The sequence below is a fragment of the Bos indicus genome, chromosome 3, assembly GCF_029378745.1.
Source record: "Bos indicus isolate NIAB-ARS_2022 breed Sahiwal x Tharparkar chromosome 3, NIAB-ARS_B.indTharparkar_mat_pri_1.0, whole genome shotgun sequence".
Lineage (NCBI taxonomy): Eukaryota > Metazoa > Chordata > Mammalia > Artiodactyla > Bovidae > Bos > Bos indicus.
The window spans coordinates 67,211,158-67,227,998 of record NC_091762.1 but is presented as its reverse complement, the minus strand read 5'-3'; the positions used below and the strand labels follow the sequence as shown (position 1 = coordinate 67,227,998).

Sequence of the window (16,841 nt, the reverse complement as noted above, 5' to 3'; positions counted from 1 at the left end):
GGTCTGCCTTAAAAAGTTAGAGATTTTTTTCCCACATATTCTTTTTAATTAATTTTTATTGGTGTACAGTTGCTTTACAATGTTGTATTAGTTTCTACTGTACAGCAAAGTGAATCAGCTATATGTACACATATAGCCCCTCTTTTTTGGATTTCCTTCCAATTTAGATCACCATAGAGCATTGAGTACTAAGAGTTTCCTGAACTACAGAGTGTGAAAAATCACTAACAAGCGAAGGCTTAATAGTATTAGTCAAACTTACCCTGCCTGAGTATCACATTGCCACATTTGGTGACTGCAATTTTAGTGTTATCAATAGGACCTGGAGGATCTAAGTTAAAAGGCAAAACAAATAATCAAAATGTATAAATGCACCAAACAACTACATATTTCTGAACATGAATTGATGAAGGATGTAACTGTTTAATCAGATTATTTTTCAGTCAGATTATTCTAGTCAGTTCTTAACTGTCTTATTCCAAGCTTCTTTCTTTTTGGGTCTTAGTTCTCCAAAACAGAACCAGGAAAGCAGACAAGTGAAGTTTTCTCACTACCATCCAAAATGTAATAAAAATAATTTCTTAACTATCCATTTGGGGATTACAGATTAAAATGCACTTTTAATGCTACAAAAGAACAATTCCTTTGTAATTTAAAAAGAATGCAACTCTCAGTTTCAGACTGTCATTAAATTAAAAATATTATACAATGAAATGCTAAAATGCATATATATATTTTTTTTTTGGCTGTGCCTGAAGGTGTGCAGGATCTTAGTTCCCTGACCAGGGATTGGACCTGGATCCTTGGTAGTGAAAACACAGTATCCTAACCACTGGCTGTCAGGGAATTCTCAAAACAAATCCTTTTTTAACGGGAAAAAACTTTGTTTTCCCCTTGAATACAAAAGTATAGTGCACCTTCATTATCAAAATACTTTTAAAAGAAAAAAAGGCACAAGAGAGAAAAAAATACTGTGATCCCACTACAGAAAGACAGGCAAATTATTTTCGCATCTTTCTGGTCTTTTTGCCTTTGTACATGTTTGCCTTTTTAAAGGTTCCAACTATGCATACTATATTATAGCCTTTTTCATATATCAAGAACATCTTATTTTTTAATTATTAAACACTGCTATACAAATAATTTTTAAAGTTCATATAGTATCCCATTGTAACAGATGCACCATAGTTTAACCAATCTTATTGTTGGAAGGATTAAAAAAATGTTTTTAATGTTAAGATTGTAGACTAATTTTTATTTAGTTCCCTTATACTTTCCATGAATATGCTATAATTCGTGAAAGTTTTTAAAAAATTAAAAATAACCAAAATATAAACTAGACTGTATGATCCCTGATCTCTTGTTCAGTAGTTTAATTCCAAATACATATATTCAAAAAACATTTGTCAAGTAAAAAATTTGCAAAGAATTTTGTCTTTCTGTTAAACACTTACCTCCATCTTTACCCTTCACAAAACTTTCCCATTCTCTAAACCATTGCATACTGATGCAATAAAAAGTAGCTGGAGAGTCTTCCTCTTGGAATGCTCTGTTGAGCTACAGAGGAAAAAAAAAATCAGTCACTTAAAGTCTAGAACTTTTGTACTACAAAACTTTTGTGTTTTGTAGCAGAATACAACCATTCTTCTTCATTATCTGATGAGGCTAATTCCTCATACACAAAGAATGTGATGTACGTTGATGCTAAGTTATCTTAATAGGACATGTTAACACCTGATAAACATTCAATCAATCCATCTATTGAGTTTTAAGACAAAACCCTAGAGTTATGGAATAATTACAGACTTGCATTTTAAAAAACAGCTTTAAAAAATAAAAAAGTTTTATTAAAGAATAATCCACCTACTATTAACATAAAGTTCAATGGTTTTCAGTTGTTTATAGTTCTGCAACCACTACTGCAATCCATTAAAACATTTCTGACACCCCAGAAAGTTCCCCTGCACCCGTTTGCAATCAATCACTTCCGCTCAGCCCCAGGAAACCACTGATCTACTCTACCTTTTTATAAAAAGAAGTTTCATATAAATGGAATGAGACATCACATAGTCATTTTTTATCTTATCTTCTTTCACTTGGCATAATGTTTCTAAGATTCATCATATGCATGCATCAGTAGCTCTACCTTTTTTATGCGTAGTTGTACTCCATTGTAAGGATATACCACGTCTTGTTTATCTATTTGGCACCAGATGGGTATATCAATTATTTCCAGTTCGGGACAACTACGACCAATTCTGCTATGAGCATCTGTGTACACGGTTTTGCAGACTTTAATGATCATTTCTCTGGTGTTGTGTCAAAGTTGCTCAGTCTTATCCAACTCTTTGCAACCCCATGGACTATACATTCCAGGGAATTCTCCAGGCCAGAATACTGGAGTGGGTAGCCTTTCCCCTCTCCAGTGGATCTTCCCAACCCAGGGATCAAACCCAGGTCTCCCACATTGCAGATTCCTTACCAGCTGAGCCACAAGGGAAGCCCCATTTCTCTGGTGTAAATACCTAAGAATGAGACTGCTGAGTCACGTGTTGCTGCTGCTGTTCAGTCGCTAAGTTGTGTCCGACTCTTTGTGACCCCATGGAATGTAGCATGTCAGGCTGAGTCCTGTGCTGAGTGGTTGTTTAACCTCTAAAAAACTTTCAAGCTGGTTGTCATTTGGCATGACAAAGAGTTGGTGGCACTCTTTGTTGGGCACACTACATGCCCACCAACAGTGTTTATGAGAATTCTAGTTTTCTACATTTTTGTCAGAACTTGATATTGTCCTCTTGTTTCAGTCATTCTAAAAAGTGTGTAATGTAGCTATAATTTGCATTTTACTAATGACTAATGAGAATGTGTACTTATTCATATGCTTAGTTAACACTCATATATTAAGGATAATGTATATTAAAATATTTTGCTTATTTTCAAACTGGAATATCTGTCTTCTTGAGTTGTATGAATTCTTTACATAACCTGGATATAAGTCCCTTGATGATAAGTGATTTACAAATGCCTAGAACTGGATTTACAAATGCCTAGAACTGGATTTCGGAGAAGGCAGTGGTAACATACTCCAGTACTCTTGCCTGGAAAATCCCATGGACGGAGGAGCCTGGTGGGCTGCAGTCCATGGGGTCGCAAAGAGTCGGACAAGACCGAGCGACTTCACTTTCACTTTTCACTTTCATGCACTGGAGAAGGAAATGGCAACCCATTCTAGTGTTCTTGCCTGGACAATCCCAGGGATAGAGGAGCCTAGTAGCCTGCCGTCTACGGGGTCACACAGAGTTGGACATGACTGAAGTGACTAGCAGCAGCAGGACTGGATTTGGGTCTACCTTCCTAATGTACGTTTCTTCTAGTATCAGCATTGCTGGTCTTACTGATTGTCCCATTAACTGAGATGATATACCATCCCACATTACTCTGACAGTGTAACTAACTTTACATAAAATAAATGAAGAAGTGGGCTCACATCCATAAGATTCACTAACTTTACCATATGTTATTGTTCTTTAGTAGCTAAGTCATTTCCAACTCTTTTGCAACCCCATGGACTGTAGCCCACTAGGCTCCTCTGTCCATGGAATTATCCAAGGAAGAACACAGGAGTGGGTTGTCATTTCCTTCTTCAGGGGATCTTCTCGACCCAGGGATTGAACCTGCGTCACCTGCATTGGCAGGCAGATTCTTTACTACCGACCATCACCTAAAAGTCGCTGGCCTACTGAATACTGTTTTTGTGTCTAGGTGACAAAACACTGTGGGCCTGGTACTGTCCTATATGATGCAGTATATATCCCAAACTGTATAGTCCATGGGGTCACAAACAGTCGGTCAAGACTGAGCAACTTTCACAAAACACCAGAGAAATGATCATTAAAGTCTGCAAAACGCTGTACAAAGGGTTTTCTTAAACATTTGACACAAATGATAAAAACCTAGAAATACTGATATAATACTAGCATCTAATCCTCAGACTCCATCATTTTTCTAAATGATGCAACAATATTGTTTATAGTCAAAGAATCCAGTGAAGAATCACCTATTGGGTGATTACTGGCAGTCCAGTGATTGAGACCCTGCACTTCCATTTCAGGGGGCGTAGGTTTGATCCCTGGTCCAGGAACTAGGATCCCACTTGCTGCATGACCAAAAAAGCACCCCCCAAAAGAGAAAATCCCAAGAATCACCTGCTGCATATAACTTCCCATTTCCTTTCAGTTCAGTTCAGTTGCTCAGTCGTGTCCGAATCTTTGCAACCCCATGAATTGCAGCACGCCAGGCCTCCCTGTCCATCACCAACTCCCGGAGTTCATTCAAATTCAGTCCATCGAGTCGGTGATGCCATCCAGCCATCTCATCCTCTGTCGTCCCTTTCCCCTCCTGCCCCCAATCCCTCCCAGCATCAGAGTCTTTTCCAATGAGTCAACTCTTCACATGAGGTGGTCAAAGTATTGGAGTTTCAGCTTTAGCATCAGTCCTTCCAATGAACACCCAAGAATGATCTCCTGTGGAATGGACTGGTTGGATCTCCTTGCAGTCCAAGGGACTCTCAAGAGTCTTCTCCAACACCACAGTTCAAAAGCATCAATTCTTCGGTGCTCAGCTTTCTTCACAGTCCAACTCTCACATCCATACATGACCACTGGAAAAACCATAGCCTTGATTAGACAGACCTTTGTTGGCAAAGTAATGTCTCTGCTTTTGAATATGCTATCTAGGTTGGTCATAACTTTCCTTCCAAGGAGTAAGTGTCTTTTAATTTCATGACTGCAGTCACCATCTGCAGTGATTTTTGGAGCCCCCCCCCAAAAAAGTCTGACACTGTTTCCACTGTTTCCCCATCTATTTACCATGAAGTGATGGGACCAGATGCCATGATCTTCGTTTTCTGAATGTTGGCTGAGCTTTAAGCCAACTTTTTCACTCTCCTCTTTCACTTTCATCAAGAGGCTTTTGAGTTCCTCTTCACTTTCTCCCATAAGGGTGGTATCATCTGCATATCAGAAGTTATTGATATTTCTCCCAGCAATCTTGATTTCAGCTTGTGCTTCTCCCAGCCCAGTGTACTCATGATGTACTCTGCAAAGAAGTTAAATAAGCAGGGTGACAATATACAGCCTTGACGTACTCCTTTTCCTATTTGGAACCAGTCTGTTGTTCCATGTCCAGTTCTAACTGTTGCTTCCTGACCTGCATATAGGTTTCTCAAGAGGCAGGTCAGGTGGTCTGGTATTCCCATCTCTTTCAGAATTTTCCACAGTTTATTGTGATCCACACAGTCAAAGGCTTTGGCCTAGTCAATAAAGCAGAAATAGATGCTTTTCTGGAACTCTCTTGCTTTTTCCATGATCCAGCAGATGTTGGCAATTTTATCTCTGGTTCCTCTGCCTTTTCTAAATCCAGCTTGAACATCTGGAAGTTTATGGTTCAAGTACTGTTGAAGCCTGGCTTGAAGAATTTTGAGCATTACTTTACTACCGTGTGAGATGAGTGCAATTGTGCAGTAGTTTGAGCATTCTTTGGCATTGCCTTTCTTTGGGATTGGAATGAAAACTAACCTTTTCCAGTCCTGTGGCCACTGCTGAGTTTTCCAAATTTGCTGGCATATTGAGTGCAGCACTTTCACAGCATCATCTTCCAGGATTTGAAATAGCTCAACTGGAATTCCATCACCTCCACTAGCTTTGTTCGTAGTGATGCTTTCTAAGGCCCACTTGACTTCACATTCCAGGATGTCTGGCTCTAGGTAAGTGAGCACACCATCGTGATTATCTGGGTCGTGAAGCTCTTTTTTGCACAGTTCTTCTGTGTATTCTTGCCACCTCTTTTTAATATCTTCTGCTTCTGTTAGGTCCCTACCATTTCTGTCCTTTATATAATACTATTATTTGCCAGCAAAGGTCCATCTAGTCAAGGCTATGGTTTTTCCAGTAGTCATGTATGGATGTGAGAGTTGGACAGTAAAGAAAGCTGAGTGCAGAAGAATTGATGCTTTTGAACTGTGGTGTTGAAGAAGACTCTTGAGAGTCCCTTGGACTGCAAGGAGATCTAACCAGTCCATCCTAAAGAAGATGAATTGGTGATGGACAGGGAGGCCTGGCATGCTGCAGTCCACGTGGTCACAGAGAGTCAGACACGACTGAGCAAGTGACCTGAACTGAATACTATTATAATCTATTTTGAAGTACAAATTATCCAAAATTCAGCAAGGAAAAGTCCCTTCAAGCTGGCTTTTGTGTACTTCTGACATTTCCCCATCATTCTTCAAAGACTTCTTAACTTTTTGGAACAGTATGGAATTCCAAGCTCATCTCGCAATTCCCCTGCCTCAGCCCTGAAAGCAGTCATTTCTCCAAGGAGGGCTGGTCACTTTGACTACAGAAAGATGTTTAGAAGCCAAGATCTGAAAAAAGCTGGGTATGCTCAATCCTACTGGAGTTATCCAGGCCTTTTCGGAGACAAGAGTTAGGAAATTAATTTAGGTACATCATTCATTTCTATACACATGTACACATACACACATTCATAACTCCATATGTATGTGTATGGCCTTCCCAGGTGGCTCAGTGGTAAAGAATCCACCTGGCAATGCAGGAGACGCAAGAGACTTGGGTTCATTCCCTGGGTTGGGAAGATTCCCTGGAGGAGGAAATGGCAACCCACTTCAGCATTCTTGCCAGGATAATCCCATGGACAGAGGAACCTGGCAAGCTACAGTCCAGAAGTTCCCAAAGAGTTCGACATGACGGAGCACGCACACACATATGCACATGTCTATGACAGTGAGTTCACAAAGATATCTACAATTTTAATCCAATAACAAAGAGTCCGTTTTAGTTTTCTCTCTTTCAATATTTGTAACTCCTTTATCTGACAATAAGAAATCTGGCTCTCATGATACCTGTATTCACTGATCAATCCTACATATGGAATCAATCCCACACAAGGAATCAGTCCCTCAAATCTACCACCACCACTATGCTATGCCTCTTCACATATCCATCTCCAGCCAACATGGAAAACCATTTCCATGTTGCCTGTGCTCCAACACCCTTGACCAGGCCCACACTACTACAAAAATCTTTCTTTACCTTGTCTGGGCTCTGAAACCCCACTGTGAGCCACTGTCTCTGCTCCTATCTCTAGTATGGCAGCCTACCCACCTTCCATATTTCCTGAAAGTCAGCTATGGTCTTCCTGATCTTCACTGACCAGTTCTTTTAATAGTTACTTAAGTCTTGCATTGCTTGTATTCCTATTCTACTTAAAATACTTAGAATGGCTTCTATTGATCAAACCCTAATGGATACAGTCATTAGCTATCTAAGTATTCATGGAATGACCTATTTTTAATATTCAACTAAAATATGCCTCTTTATAATTAGGAAGCAAATGAGGCTCAAGAACAATAAATCAATCCACACCTGTAATATTCTCCTGTGTATGTAAAAATGTCTTTATTTAGGCAAGGACACACACAAAAAAACACCTCTAAATCTATGAAAAGAAACAGGTATGTGTGAAGAGAAGTGTGTGTCCACAACATGAAATGTACTATTCATCTATAGTATCTACTCAATAACTTCTCCCCATCTTTTACTAAAAGAATCTCAATTTGCCCTTACAGAATTATCCCTCCACAAATATAATTTGAACAGGAATACATGAATATGCCTCTCAAGTGACCCAAACTCTATAGGATTCTCTACTAGGAATTCGAGTAAATAAGTAGTTGGAGCCATTTTACTGACAGTACCACTTTGAAGAAACTTACTTCATGCTACCTAGACAAATGGAAGTGTATTCTTTCTCTCCACAAAACCTGGTTATTCAGCTCTTCCTATTGATTCTGTGATCAGACTCTCTATTGCCTGTAATCAAGAAACATCTTGTAATATATTCACTTTATGGGAACTAGGTATAAGTATAGAAAGCTTCCCCAAACAATATTTACTTTACAAAGGGGTGAAAATAGAGAATGCAATCTGAGTAGATGCCTTCTGAAAAAATCACTAGCTTATCAAAATCTATAATTGACTATTTCAGTAAGATTTCTTGCCAGTGGCAATACATAAACCAAAATTTATTACCAATCCATGAAAACAAAAATCCACAAAGGAAGAACTTAACTCACTAGAACTACAGTCACTTTACTGGGGTCTCTCACTGTTATGTGCCCATAACACTTAAAATCTATTACAACTCTTTCATCCAATCATTTCACTTACAGAGTTTTTCTAAGGGTCACTTCTTTTTCTTTATTCTAGATCATTTTTCTAATTTGAAAAGCATCATTTTTTTACCCGAATAAAAATTTCCAATTCAGTTTTTCTTCTTTTTTCAATTTTCTCCGCTTCAATCTGGCAAGTGTGACAAATGTACAGATGGTTGACGGCTGGTCCTCCTCCATACCTAAGGCATGAAGAATATTAATAATTATGATAATCTGGAAGAAAGCTGATCTAGGAAATGTATCCAAGTTTTCATAAAATGGAAAAACTAAATTATTGTGAGGACTTGATTTTATGCTTTTCAGGGTCAATGATTATATCAGTTTATTGATTTGTCTGCTTAATCATATTTGAACTTTCCCTTACAGCTACTTTTGTTACAAAATGTTTGTGGCAACAATAACACACAATAAAAGAAGTAGCTGTCAAAAATTAGCATGTTTATATGTTTATAAATCTTAGGTTATACACAGCCACAGTTTTAATCAAGTTTTAATCAGAAGGAGACTTCCCCTGTCCACTCAAGTAAGAATTCATGAAATGAATTATTTTCAATATTTAAGAAATATATTAGGGGATTGTGTGAAATATTTTTAAATAAAATTTAAAACTTTAGAGAGTTAAATATCACAGCATACCTTTATAGATAGACTATCAGAACAGCCTTTATAGATAGACTATCAGAACAGAAAAATTGGAATTAATTATCTAGATCAGGGCCACTCTAGCTACAAAAGTCTCTCCAGTCATGCTTCAGCGTGAATAAATGAAGGAAAAAGGGAATATTCTACATAAGCAACATACAGCACAAAGAGCACATACAAAATAACCAATCTCTCTTTAACAAATTTCATAAACTGATTTTCACAATATCATACTGATTAAAAAAAACAAACCTGCTATATAGGTTATCCCAAATGTTCTGAGGCAGCATCAAAACCAGGTCTTCAATATAACCAGCTTTTCGTGGAGGAACACCTAGAAAAGTTTAAAATGAATCTGTCTCGTTCCTTTTGTTAATTTTAACTGATTAATTCTTAGCATTTTTTCAATTATTATTCTTAAAAACTCTCCCCAAGAGGTAGAAAATTAAGTATAAACATACGTTCCTGAAGAGATATTTTCTCTTGAAATATAGAGTAAGTTAACCAAGATGTTCAGGTATTTAACTTACATAAATCTTTACTAAGCCATGACTATGTATTGGGGCAAACCAGAGATAAACCAGAGACAATCTTTTCTTCATGGAGCTAATAAGCCAGAAGAAGACATTTAGAATTTACATGAATAACCAAAAGGCAGGCACAGATAAATGCCATAAAAGGATTATAGGGAGATTCTGAACAGGAAGAGACTTAAGTTAATAGCTCAAGTGGGAGAAAGTAATAAGAGAAAAATTCACATACAGAAATATTTTCAAAGTTTAGATTTCTAAATCCAATACAGGACATTTCTACTATTTCTTGAGGTTTCGCTGCAAAAATAATAAATGAGAATAACAAGTCTTCGACCATGAAATTTAATTAAAAGTGTCACACTAAGGTATTATTTGTCATGGGAACAAGCAGTAACACAGTCAGTCACAAAGGGAGAAGTTATATTTAGCAAATAACTGCATGAGGTTTTTGTTGTTGTTGTTAAATTTCAAGTACATTTTTTTGGTTAGGAAAAGAGCCAGCTATTCATTTAGACAAAAGGGATAAGAGCCATGGATACAGTTGGAGCTGGATGTCTGTCAGCTGAGAAAAATGATGAGCAATAGAAGTGCTCCCTGTACCTTAATCGGGTGTTTATGCATCTGTCTTTACTATGAAACTGGAGCTTTGAGAACAGAAACAGTGTTTCTGGTATTTTTAGACTCTAGAACAGCATTTGGAAATGGTACCCAATAAATATTAATATCTATTCTATGAAGAGGCTATAGATTACCCATACTTATAAGAAAAAAACTAATTTCTGAGACCATAGTAAATTAAACACATTTAAGTTGGAATGCAGATGGGAAATGGAAAATAAATGGAAGAGGAAAGTCCTTGGCTCTTGTCTTATTTGTAAATTATTTAATAGAAAATTCCTACTACTACTTTTCATTAGAGTTTCTTACCTCCATGAATACAGAGAAAATCATTATTTGAAATAGGGCCAGGTTCAGCAAAGGTCTTAAATTTATTTAGCCACTGTCGAGAAATATAAAACTGAAGGAGACTTGGTTCCATTATGTTCAACAAATTTGATATTCTTCGCCTCTCTTTTTGTGCTTCTTCACTGCTCTTCCTATTAAGGACAGTAATTCATTATATTCAATAAGCATTTTACTCCATTAGACTAGTAAAGTGGATTTTTCCACTTCCTTATTAGACTTTGCATACACACTGATAGAGTTATCCCTCCATGTCCATGGGGGACTGGTTCCAGGAACCCTGCAGATACCAAAGCCTTATATAAAATGGTGTAGCATTTGCATCTAACCTGTGCATATCCTCTCATATACATTAAATTACTTCTAGATTAAACAATACCTAATACAATGTAAATGCTATGCAAACATTAGTATATAGGGCATAAATGGTAGCTAGATAGTTACTGGTGAGCAATTTCAAGTTTTGCTTTTTGGAACTTTCTGGAATCTTTCCCTCCCCAATATTTCTTATCTGCCGTTGGTAGAATCCTCAGATGCAAAACCCATGCAACATGGAAGGTGGACTGTGCTGTGAATCTTATTAGGTCTTGAAAATTATTCATAAGAAATATATTGTACTTTGCTCCCTGCTTTCCCCACTGCATTATAACCCTAGGGGTCATATCTAGGTGATAACTAATGTATCCACATAACTACTGTTAGAAAACAGACATTCAAATGATTGCTAACAAGACAGTAGCTTGTACAATCTTTTAGAGGACACTATAAAGTATTTTATATTAATACCTCCTTTATTGGCTATGTTAGGAGAAAATTTGGTATTTAGTTCCTACTATCAGTGCCTAATTTTTAAAAGTAAAACAAATGTTTCTAAAACAAAATATAGCCCTTTGCCCCTCAACTAAATGATTTAACATTTTCTTAACAAAAGATCATTCTACACACAAACTTTCACTTTTACTCACATAATGAGAGTAAAATAATTTCTAATCTTTACTCAGCAATCCACTTTGAAAGTCTTAGAAGTCACTATTGACCTTAACATGAGACGCTTTGTCATCTTTGTCAAAACAGCCTACTCATGAGTTATTACCTCACCTGTAGAAGAGAACATAAGCTTCTGCATTTTGTACAGTAGACTCTGAAACTTCAGTGACACTCTGGTCGTCAAATTCATACCAGAGATTATTTAAATTGTTTCGGCAGTAGGCAATATAGTGTCCACCTGAATTTAGGCAGAGAAAATTTAAATTATTTCAGTGATACAAAATTAACACAAGAATGGAAGATAAAACTAGTTTTGTAGCCTCAGTTCCTACCTAGCAGAGATATAGCAAGAACTACCCTATTTTTCCCAGTAGGTACCCTTACCACCATTACTGGAGGAAATGAAAATCGTAACAAAGAATGCAATCTTAAAAAAACCAGTGTAAAAATAATCATGTTAAAATCCTTACTATTTATCTTAACACAAAATGTATTTTTACTATTTTAAACATGAGAGTAAAATTATTCAAATTCCTAAAATTTCTGACGTTTTTAAAAACCAAAATAAAATAATTAATAAAAATCTACTTTTACACTTTTTTTTTGTTCAATCAGGCCTTGTTTAAGAGATCAATTCAGATGTTTCTTTTTTTAATGTAAAATCACATGTCAAACTTGGATACTTACTACTTGCAGTTCCATGGTGACAAATGACTGACAGAAGATCATAGGTAACAATTTGCACCGGACTATCTTTAGCAAGAAATGGTTGAAGATCCAGGCCTTCCAGTGGAAATGAAACATGGGTACTGATTTTGGTGGAAAACATCAGTTCATGTCTGAATCTTTTAAGATGGATGCACAAAATCTTTTTAAAAGAGAAAGGTAGGATTATTTCAAAATTTCTTGTTCTAGACAAAGGAGTCTATTAAATACACTTATTGTCAAGATTAAACATAATCATCCAATTCTGATAACCTGATTCCAGAGATGTTAAAATGTGGAAATTATGAAATGTGGTACTTCCTAAGTCCATAGCTACTGGTTTTTCCAATTTTACACTTTATACCTGCAAGAACCTACAATGTCTGATTAAACTGTGTTTAACATAGTTTTATTTACTGCTAGGGGCACTTACTTGATATGCAATCCAGTATTTTAAAAATGGATAATCATAATGGGTACACATAGCGACTGACCACTTCACTCTTCAACAAATGCTAAACAATTCACTGCACTGTGTTTCATTAAAGCTTTACCTACCACATAAAATAAAATGAATTGTCATAAAGCCCATACCTCAGGAAACTTTTGTACTTTACAAAACTTTACTCCATTTCTCAACCTAAGGGTAAAAAGGGAAAATCAATTTTAATAAAACTGTTTCCCATACAAATCTACAAAACCTTTAGTATTTTCAAACATACAGCAAATCTTTTAGAAAATGCGGAGACAAAGGTATCAAACTAAAAACGCTTACTACTGAATTATATGCTACCAATTAAAAACATACTAATAAAACACTGGAATCACTTTCTGTAAAAAATTATTTAAATTAAGATAAAACTTCAGAGTTATGTAGTTCTTTGATGAAAAATCTACTTTCTGTGGTCTGGCTATGCCTTTAGAACATTCATGTATCAACTGAAACTAGGTAAAATAAAATCCTAGTTTTATAGAACTGGTTAGTCAGGTCAATATATTATATAGCCTTTATTCTTTTTCTTTTTTTATAAAAATGTATCTATTTACTTGGTTACACCAGGTTTTGGTTGCAGCATGTGGAATCTTTTATTAATAGGCCCCCTCCATTGGGAACATGGAGTCTCAGCCACTTGATCACCAGGGAAGTCCCTACAATCTTTACCCCTAAATGTGGAAATTAATAACGAGATAAAGAATGGTTATTATTAATAATCAAATTTTTTTTTGGCCATATCACATGGCTGGTAGGATCTTAGTTTCCCAATCAGGGATCAAACATGGGCCCTTGGCAGTGAAAGCACAGAGTCCTAACTACTAGAGTGCCAGAGAATTCCCAATAATCAATATTAACATATACCTGACAGATCTCAGGGCTTCCCTGGTGGCTCAGAGGTTAAAGCGTCTGCCTGAAATGTGGGAGACCCACGTTTGATCCCTTGGTCAGGAAGATCCCCTGGAGAAGGAAATGGAAACCCACTCCAGTATTCTTGCGTGGAGAATCCCATGGACTGAGGAGCCTGGTGGGCTACAGTCCACGGGGTCGCATCGAGTCGGACACGACAGAGCGACTTCACTTTCACTGACAGATCTCTACTTTGGATTCTGGATTCTGGGGTGGATGCAAGTTCTTTTTCACCTTCACTATTACCTTTTTTTTTTAGCTGGCACTGTTTTCCCAAGAAAGATTCCCCCTCTGGGCCAACTCTGTCTTCAGCTATCAACTGTGGCTTCCAGGACAAACTGATAATAAATACTTTCCAATTCACTAGAAGTGTACTTTTTTCTAGAAAGTACAGGCAGCTTTTCTTCCTTACTGACCAAACAGTACACTTTACCTTTTTGTCATGAAGACAAATAGCTGTAGATCAACATTTCCCTGGATTTTTGACAAAAGCCAGAAGTTTGCATTATGAAGATTTTGTATCTTATTAGGAGATCTTTATTTTTCTATTAGAGAGATTCAGAAAAACTTTCTAGTTCATTCTACCTCAAACGTATTTGCTTTCAATTCATTTTTCTTTTCTAACTCATCACCAAGAAGACTTAAAAGCCTAAATTTATCACAAGATAGAAAAAGGTAGCTAGTATAAAGAAACAAAATCATTCTTTTTGTTTTTTAAATAGTATGATGCTTTTTATTGTTCATATTTTACTTATTTTTTAATGTTGTCCTGGTTTCTGCCATACAACTTGAATGAGTTATGATTTAAATACATCCCTTCCCTCTTGAGCTTTCCTCCCTCCTCAATTCCATACTTTTCTTATCTTTTTTATTTGGCCCTCATATAGCAGGTAACATTACAGACAGTATAACCTTTCTGAATTTTACATAGACTTGAAACTATGCACTTTATAATCACTTCACTTCTTAAATCTAGCCTGTTATGGTGAGAAACCAGAAGAGAATACTGCATTATTTATGATGGCAGAATTAACCTAGGTAATAAAAATGCATGTTATATATCCTAGTATATGTCTGTAATATATATGGAAAATGCTTTTTTGCAAAATGACATACTTACCTTATCTCAAAATACACTATCACATATTAGCTAAGCCTATTAAATTTGTTAAATTTTTAACCTTGAATTTGTTTTACAGAATAGGTTTCTTCATTTTTACTAGGACAAATCTCACATGTCCAATTCAAATAACCAAGAAAAATATCATTTAAAATACAAAGCATGCAATTAAAAGCACTGCCAATGACACTTACTTTTTGCATTTTTCACAACTGTACATATTGTCACCTGAGGATAGAACAGACCTGGTTATTCCTCTCCAACTAAAAGCAAGCTATTTTCTTTTGGTTTTGCACTTCTTTGAGTTTCTCACGCTGATCCCGTAGAACAGTAATGCATTTTTCAGTCTCTGCTCAAGTCAGCATATTAACCTTGTCTACAACACCCTCTTGTTTTCAACCCAGAAGGCCCATCTCAAATAACACTGTGCCCACTTATTCACTCAACAAAATTCAGACTGCCTATTGTATGCTGAAGCAAGGTGCTGGCACCCCAAAATAGTGAAGGATTAGATTTAAATATTACTTAGAAATTCAGACTAATTCAGATACACAGTCTTTTATACTGGCTGAATTTTCTCTTTTTTCAATCTCAGAGCAGATTTAACACACTTCAAATATCTATTTGTCTAGTGTACTAGTACTAGTACTAGTGTAGTACTACTATTGTCTAGTACTACAGGAGTTTGTATCAGTTATTTCAGGATATTACTTATAGTATTTATGTCGTCATGATAGATGCTGGCACTGTGGCAATATGGGCAAGCACTATTTAAGCTGCCTCAAAATTTAGCTTTTATGAATACATTTCATATTTAGTCCTACTAATCTTTTAGCTCACTCACAACAGTTTAGCCACAGATGAAAACTATTTTGTATTTCTTACCTTTTAGTTCATCTCTGGCAAAGAAGGCAGCAAGACAATCTTGCAAGGTTACTATTGGACCCCAAAACCAGCTAGGGACACATGAGACAACAAACCTGAAACATCATTGACAGAAAAAAGAAAGGAAATGTTCTGCCAGTACAGCAGAAACAGCAGCTTTAACAATGAACCAATAACAAAGAAAATACACACATACCTCTTCACATACTCCATGAAAAAAGCTATCCACCCTTGTGGAGCATATGCTTCGCCACATGATCCTGCTTTGACTATAGATGTTGGATGACTTGACGAATGCAGTTTAGCAAGGTCTTCCTTGCCAGGAATTGGCAAGGACAGATCTTGAAAGGTCTCGAGGGTTACAGACACCTAAAATTGTTTTGTGTTTTAAGAATGGGATGAAAATAATCCAGCACAAACACCTGAGGACAGATTTTAGACGGCAAAGATCCAAGCAAATTATAATAAGGAAAAAACCCAAACACCAAACTGTTTTTTATAGTAATAAAGCAAAAGTAACAACTAAAGCAAAACTGCTTTGCACCGGGAACTGTTCTAAATTTTATCTTCACATAAACCATAACTACCAACATCCCCATTAGCTGAGAACACAGTGGTAAACAGAAGTACCTCACACCCAGCCACTGTAGCTTGAGGTTCAAACTGTTTATCACTACTGCATTTATTTTTGGAAATGACCTCTAGTGATAGTTATTAAATGTAGTTTAAAAAACAAGATGCAAAACCTAAACAGCTGAAAACATTTCAGGATATTTCTATTTAAATAACTGATACATTAAAATAGACTATTGAAAACCCTTAGACTTGACTTAATTCTAACACAATAACAGAAAACTTTCTTTGGGTTATTTCTTTTTTGAGATATGTCATTTTACATTTATTTTAATTATATTCATCACTATACTGAAGTAAAACCATTCTTAAAACCTCTATGAAGTTCAGGAATTTAGAGGTATTATTAAAAATCTCATGATGATATTAATTTACGTATCTTCTGTATAAACCTGATACTACTTTTATTATCTGAATCCAATCTTAACATGAGAAAATATTTACAAACCATATAACCAAGTGAGATGATACATTCATAGCCTTGTACAAGTCAGTAACAACTGTTTCCTGCTAATTTCATCAGCCTTGGGAGAATATGTATGTGTTTCAAATTCTGGTTGCTGAGCAACATATCTCCTTTATTTGTGACCAGAGATGAAGAACTGAGTTAATTCTTCCTGCTAATGCATGCCTGTTCAATGACAAGTCAAGACCCATCCTTAAAAAAGTATGCTGCTATTACTTCCAAAAAACAAGTTCTAGTCTTAGAATCAATTTATACTT

At 36.2% G+C, this 16,841-nt stretch overlaps 1 protein-coding gene across 4 annotated transcripts in view; it reads right to left on the bottom strand.

Annotated features, from left to right (window-relative positions):
- Positions 1–16,841, bottom strand: part of USP33 (ubiquitin specific peptidase 33) — a 59,302-nt gene that overhangs the window by 1,351 nt on the left and 41,110 nt on the right. For 3 of the 4 annotated variants that reach the window (XM_019957238.2, XM_019957236.2, XM_070786287.1), the window contains 11 exons: positions 15,682–15,854; positions 15,486–15,580; positions 14,795–14,828; positions 12,673–12,718; positions 12,061–12,241; positions 11,485–11,611; positions 10,351–10,520; positions 9,143–9,224; positions 8,319–8,427; positions 1,455–1,557; positions 263–331 (listed from right to left, as the gene is read on the bottom strand). In XM_019957238.2, the coding sequence (XP_019812797.1) occupies positions 263–331; positions 1,455–1,557; positions 8,319–8,427; positions 9,143–9,224; positions 10,351–10,520; positions 11,485–11,611; positions 12,061–12,241; positions 12,673–12,718; positions 14,795–14,828; positions 15,486–15,580; positions 15,682–15,854 (1,189 nt within the window). The remainder of the gene's footprint in view (positions 1–262; positions 332–1,454; positions 1,558–8,318; positions 8,428–9,142; positions 9,225–10,350; positions 10,521–11,484; positions 11,612–12,060; positions 12,242–12,672; positions 12,719–14,794; positions 14,829–15,485; positions 15,581–15,681; positions 15,855–16,841) is intronic. The other variant, XM_019957237.2, reaches the window with a different exon arrangement.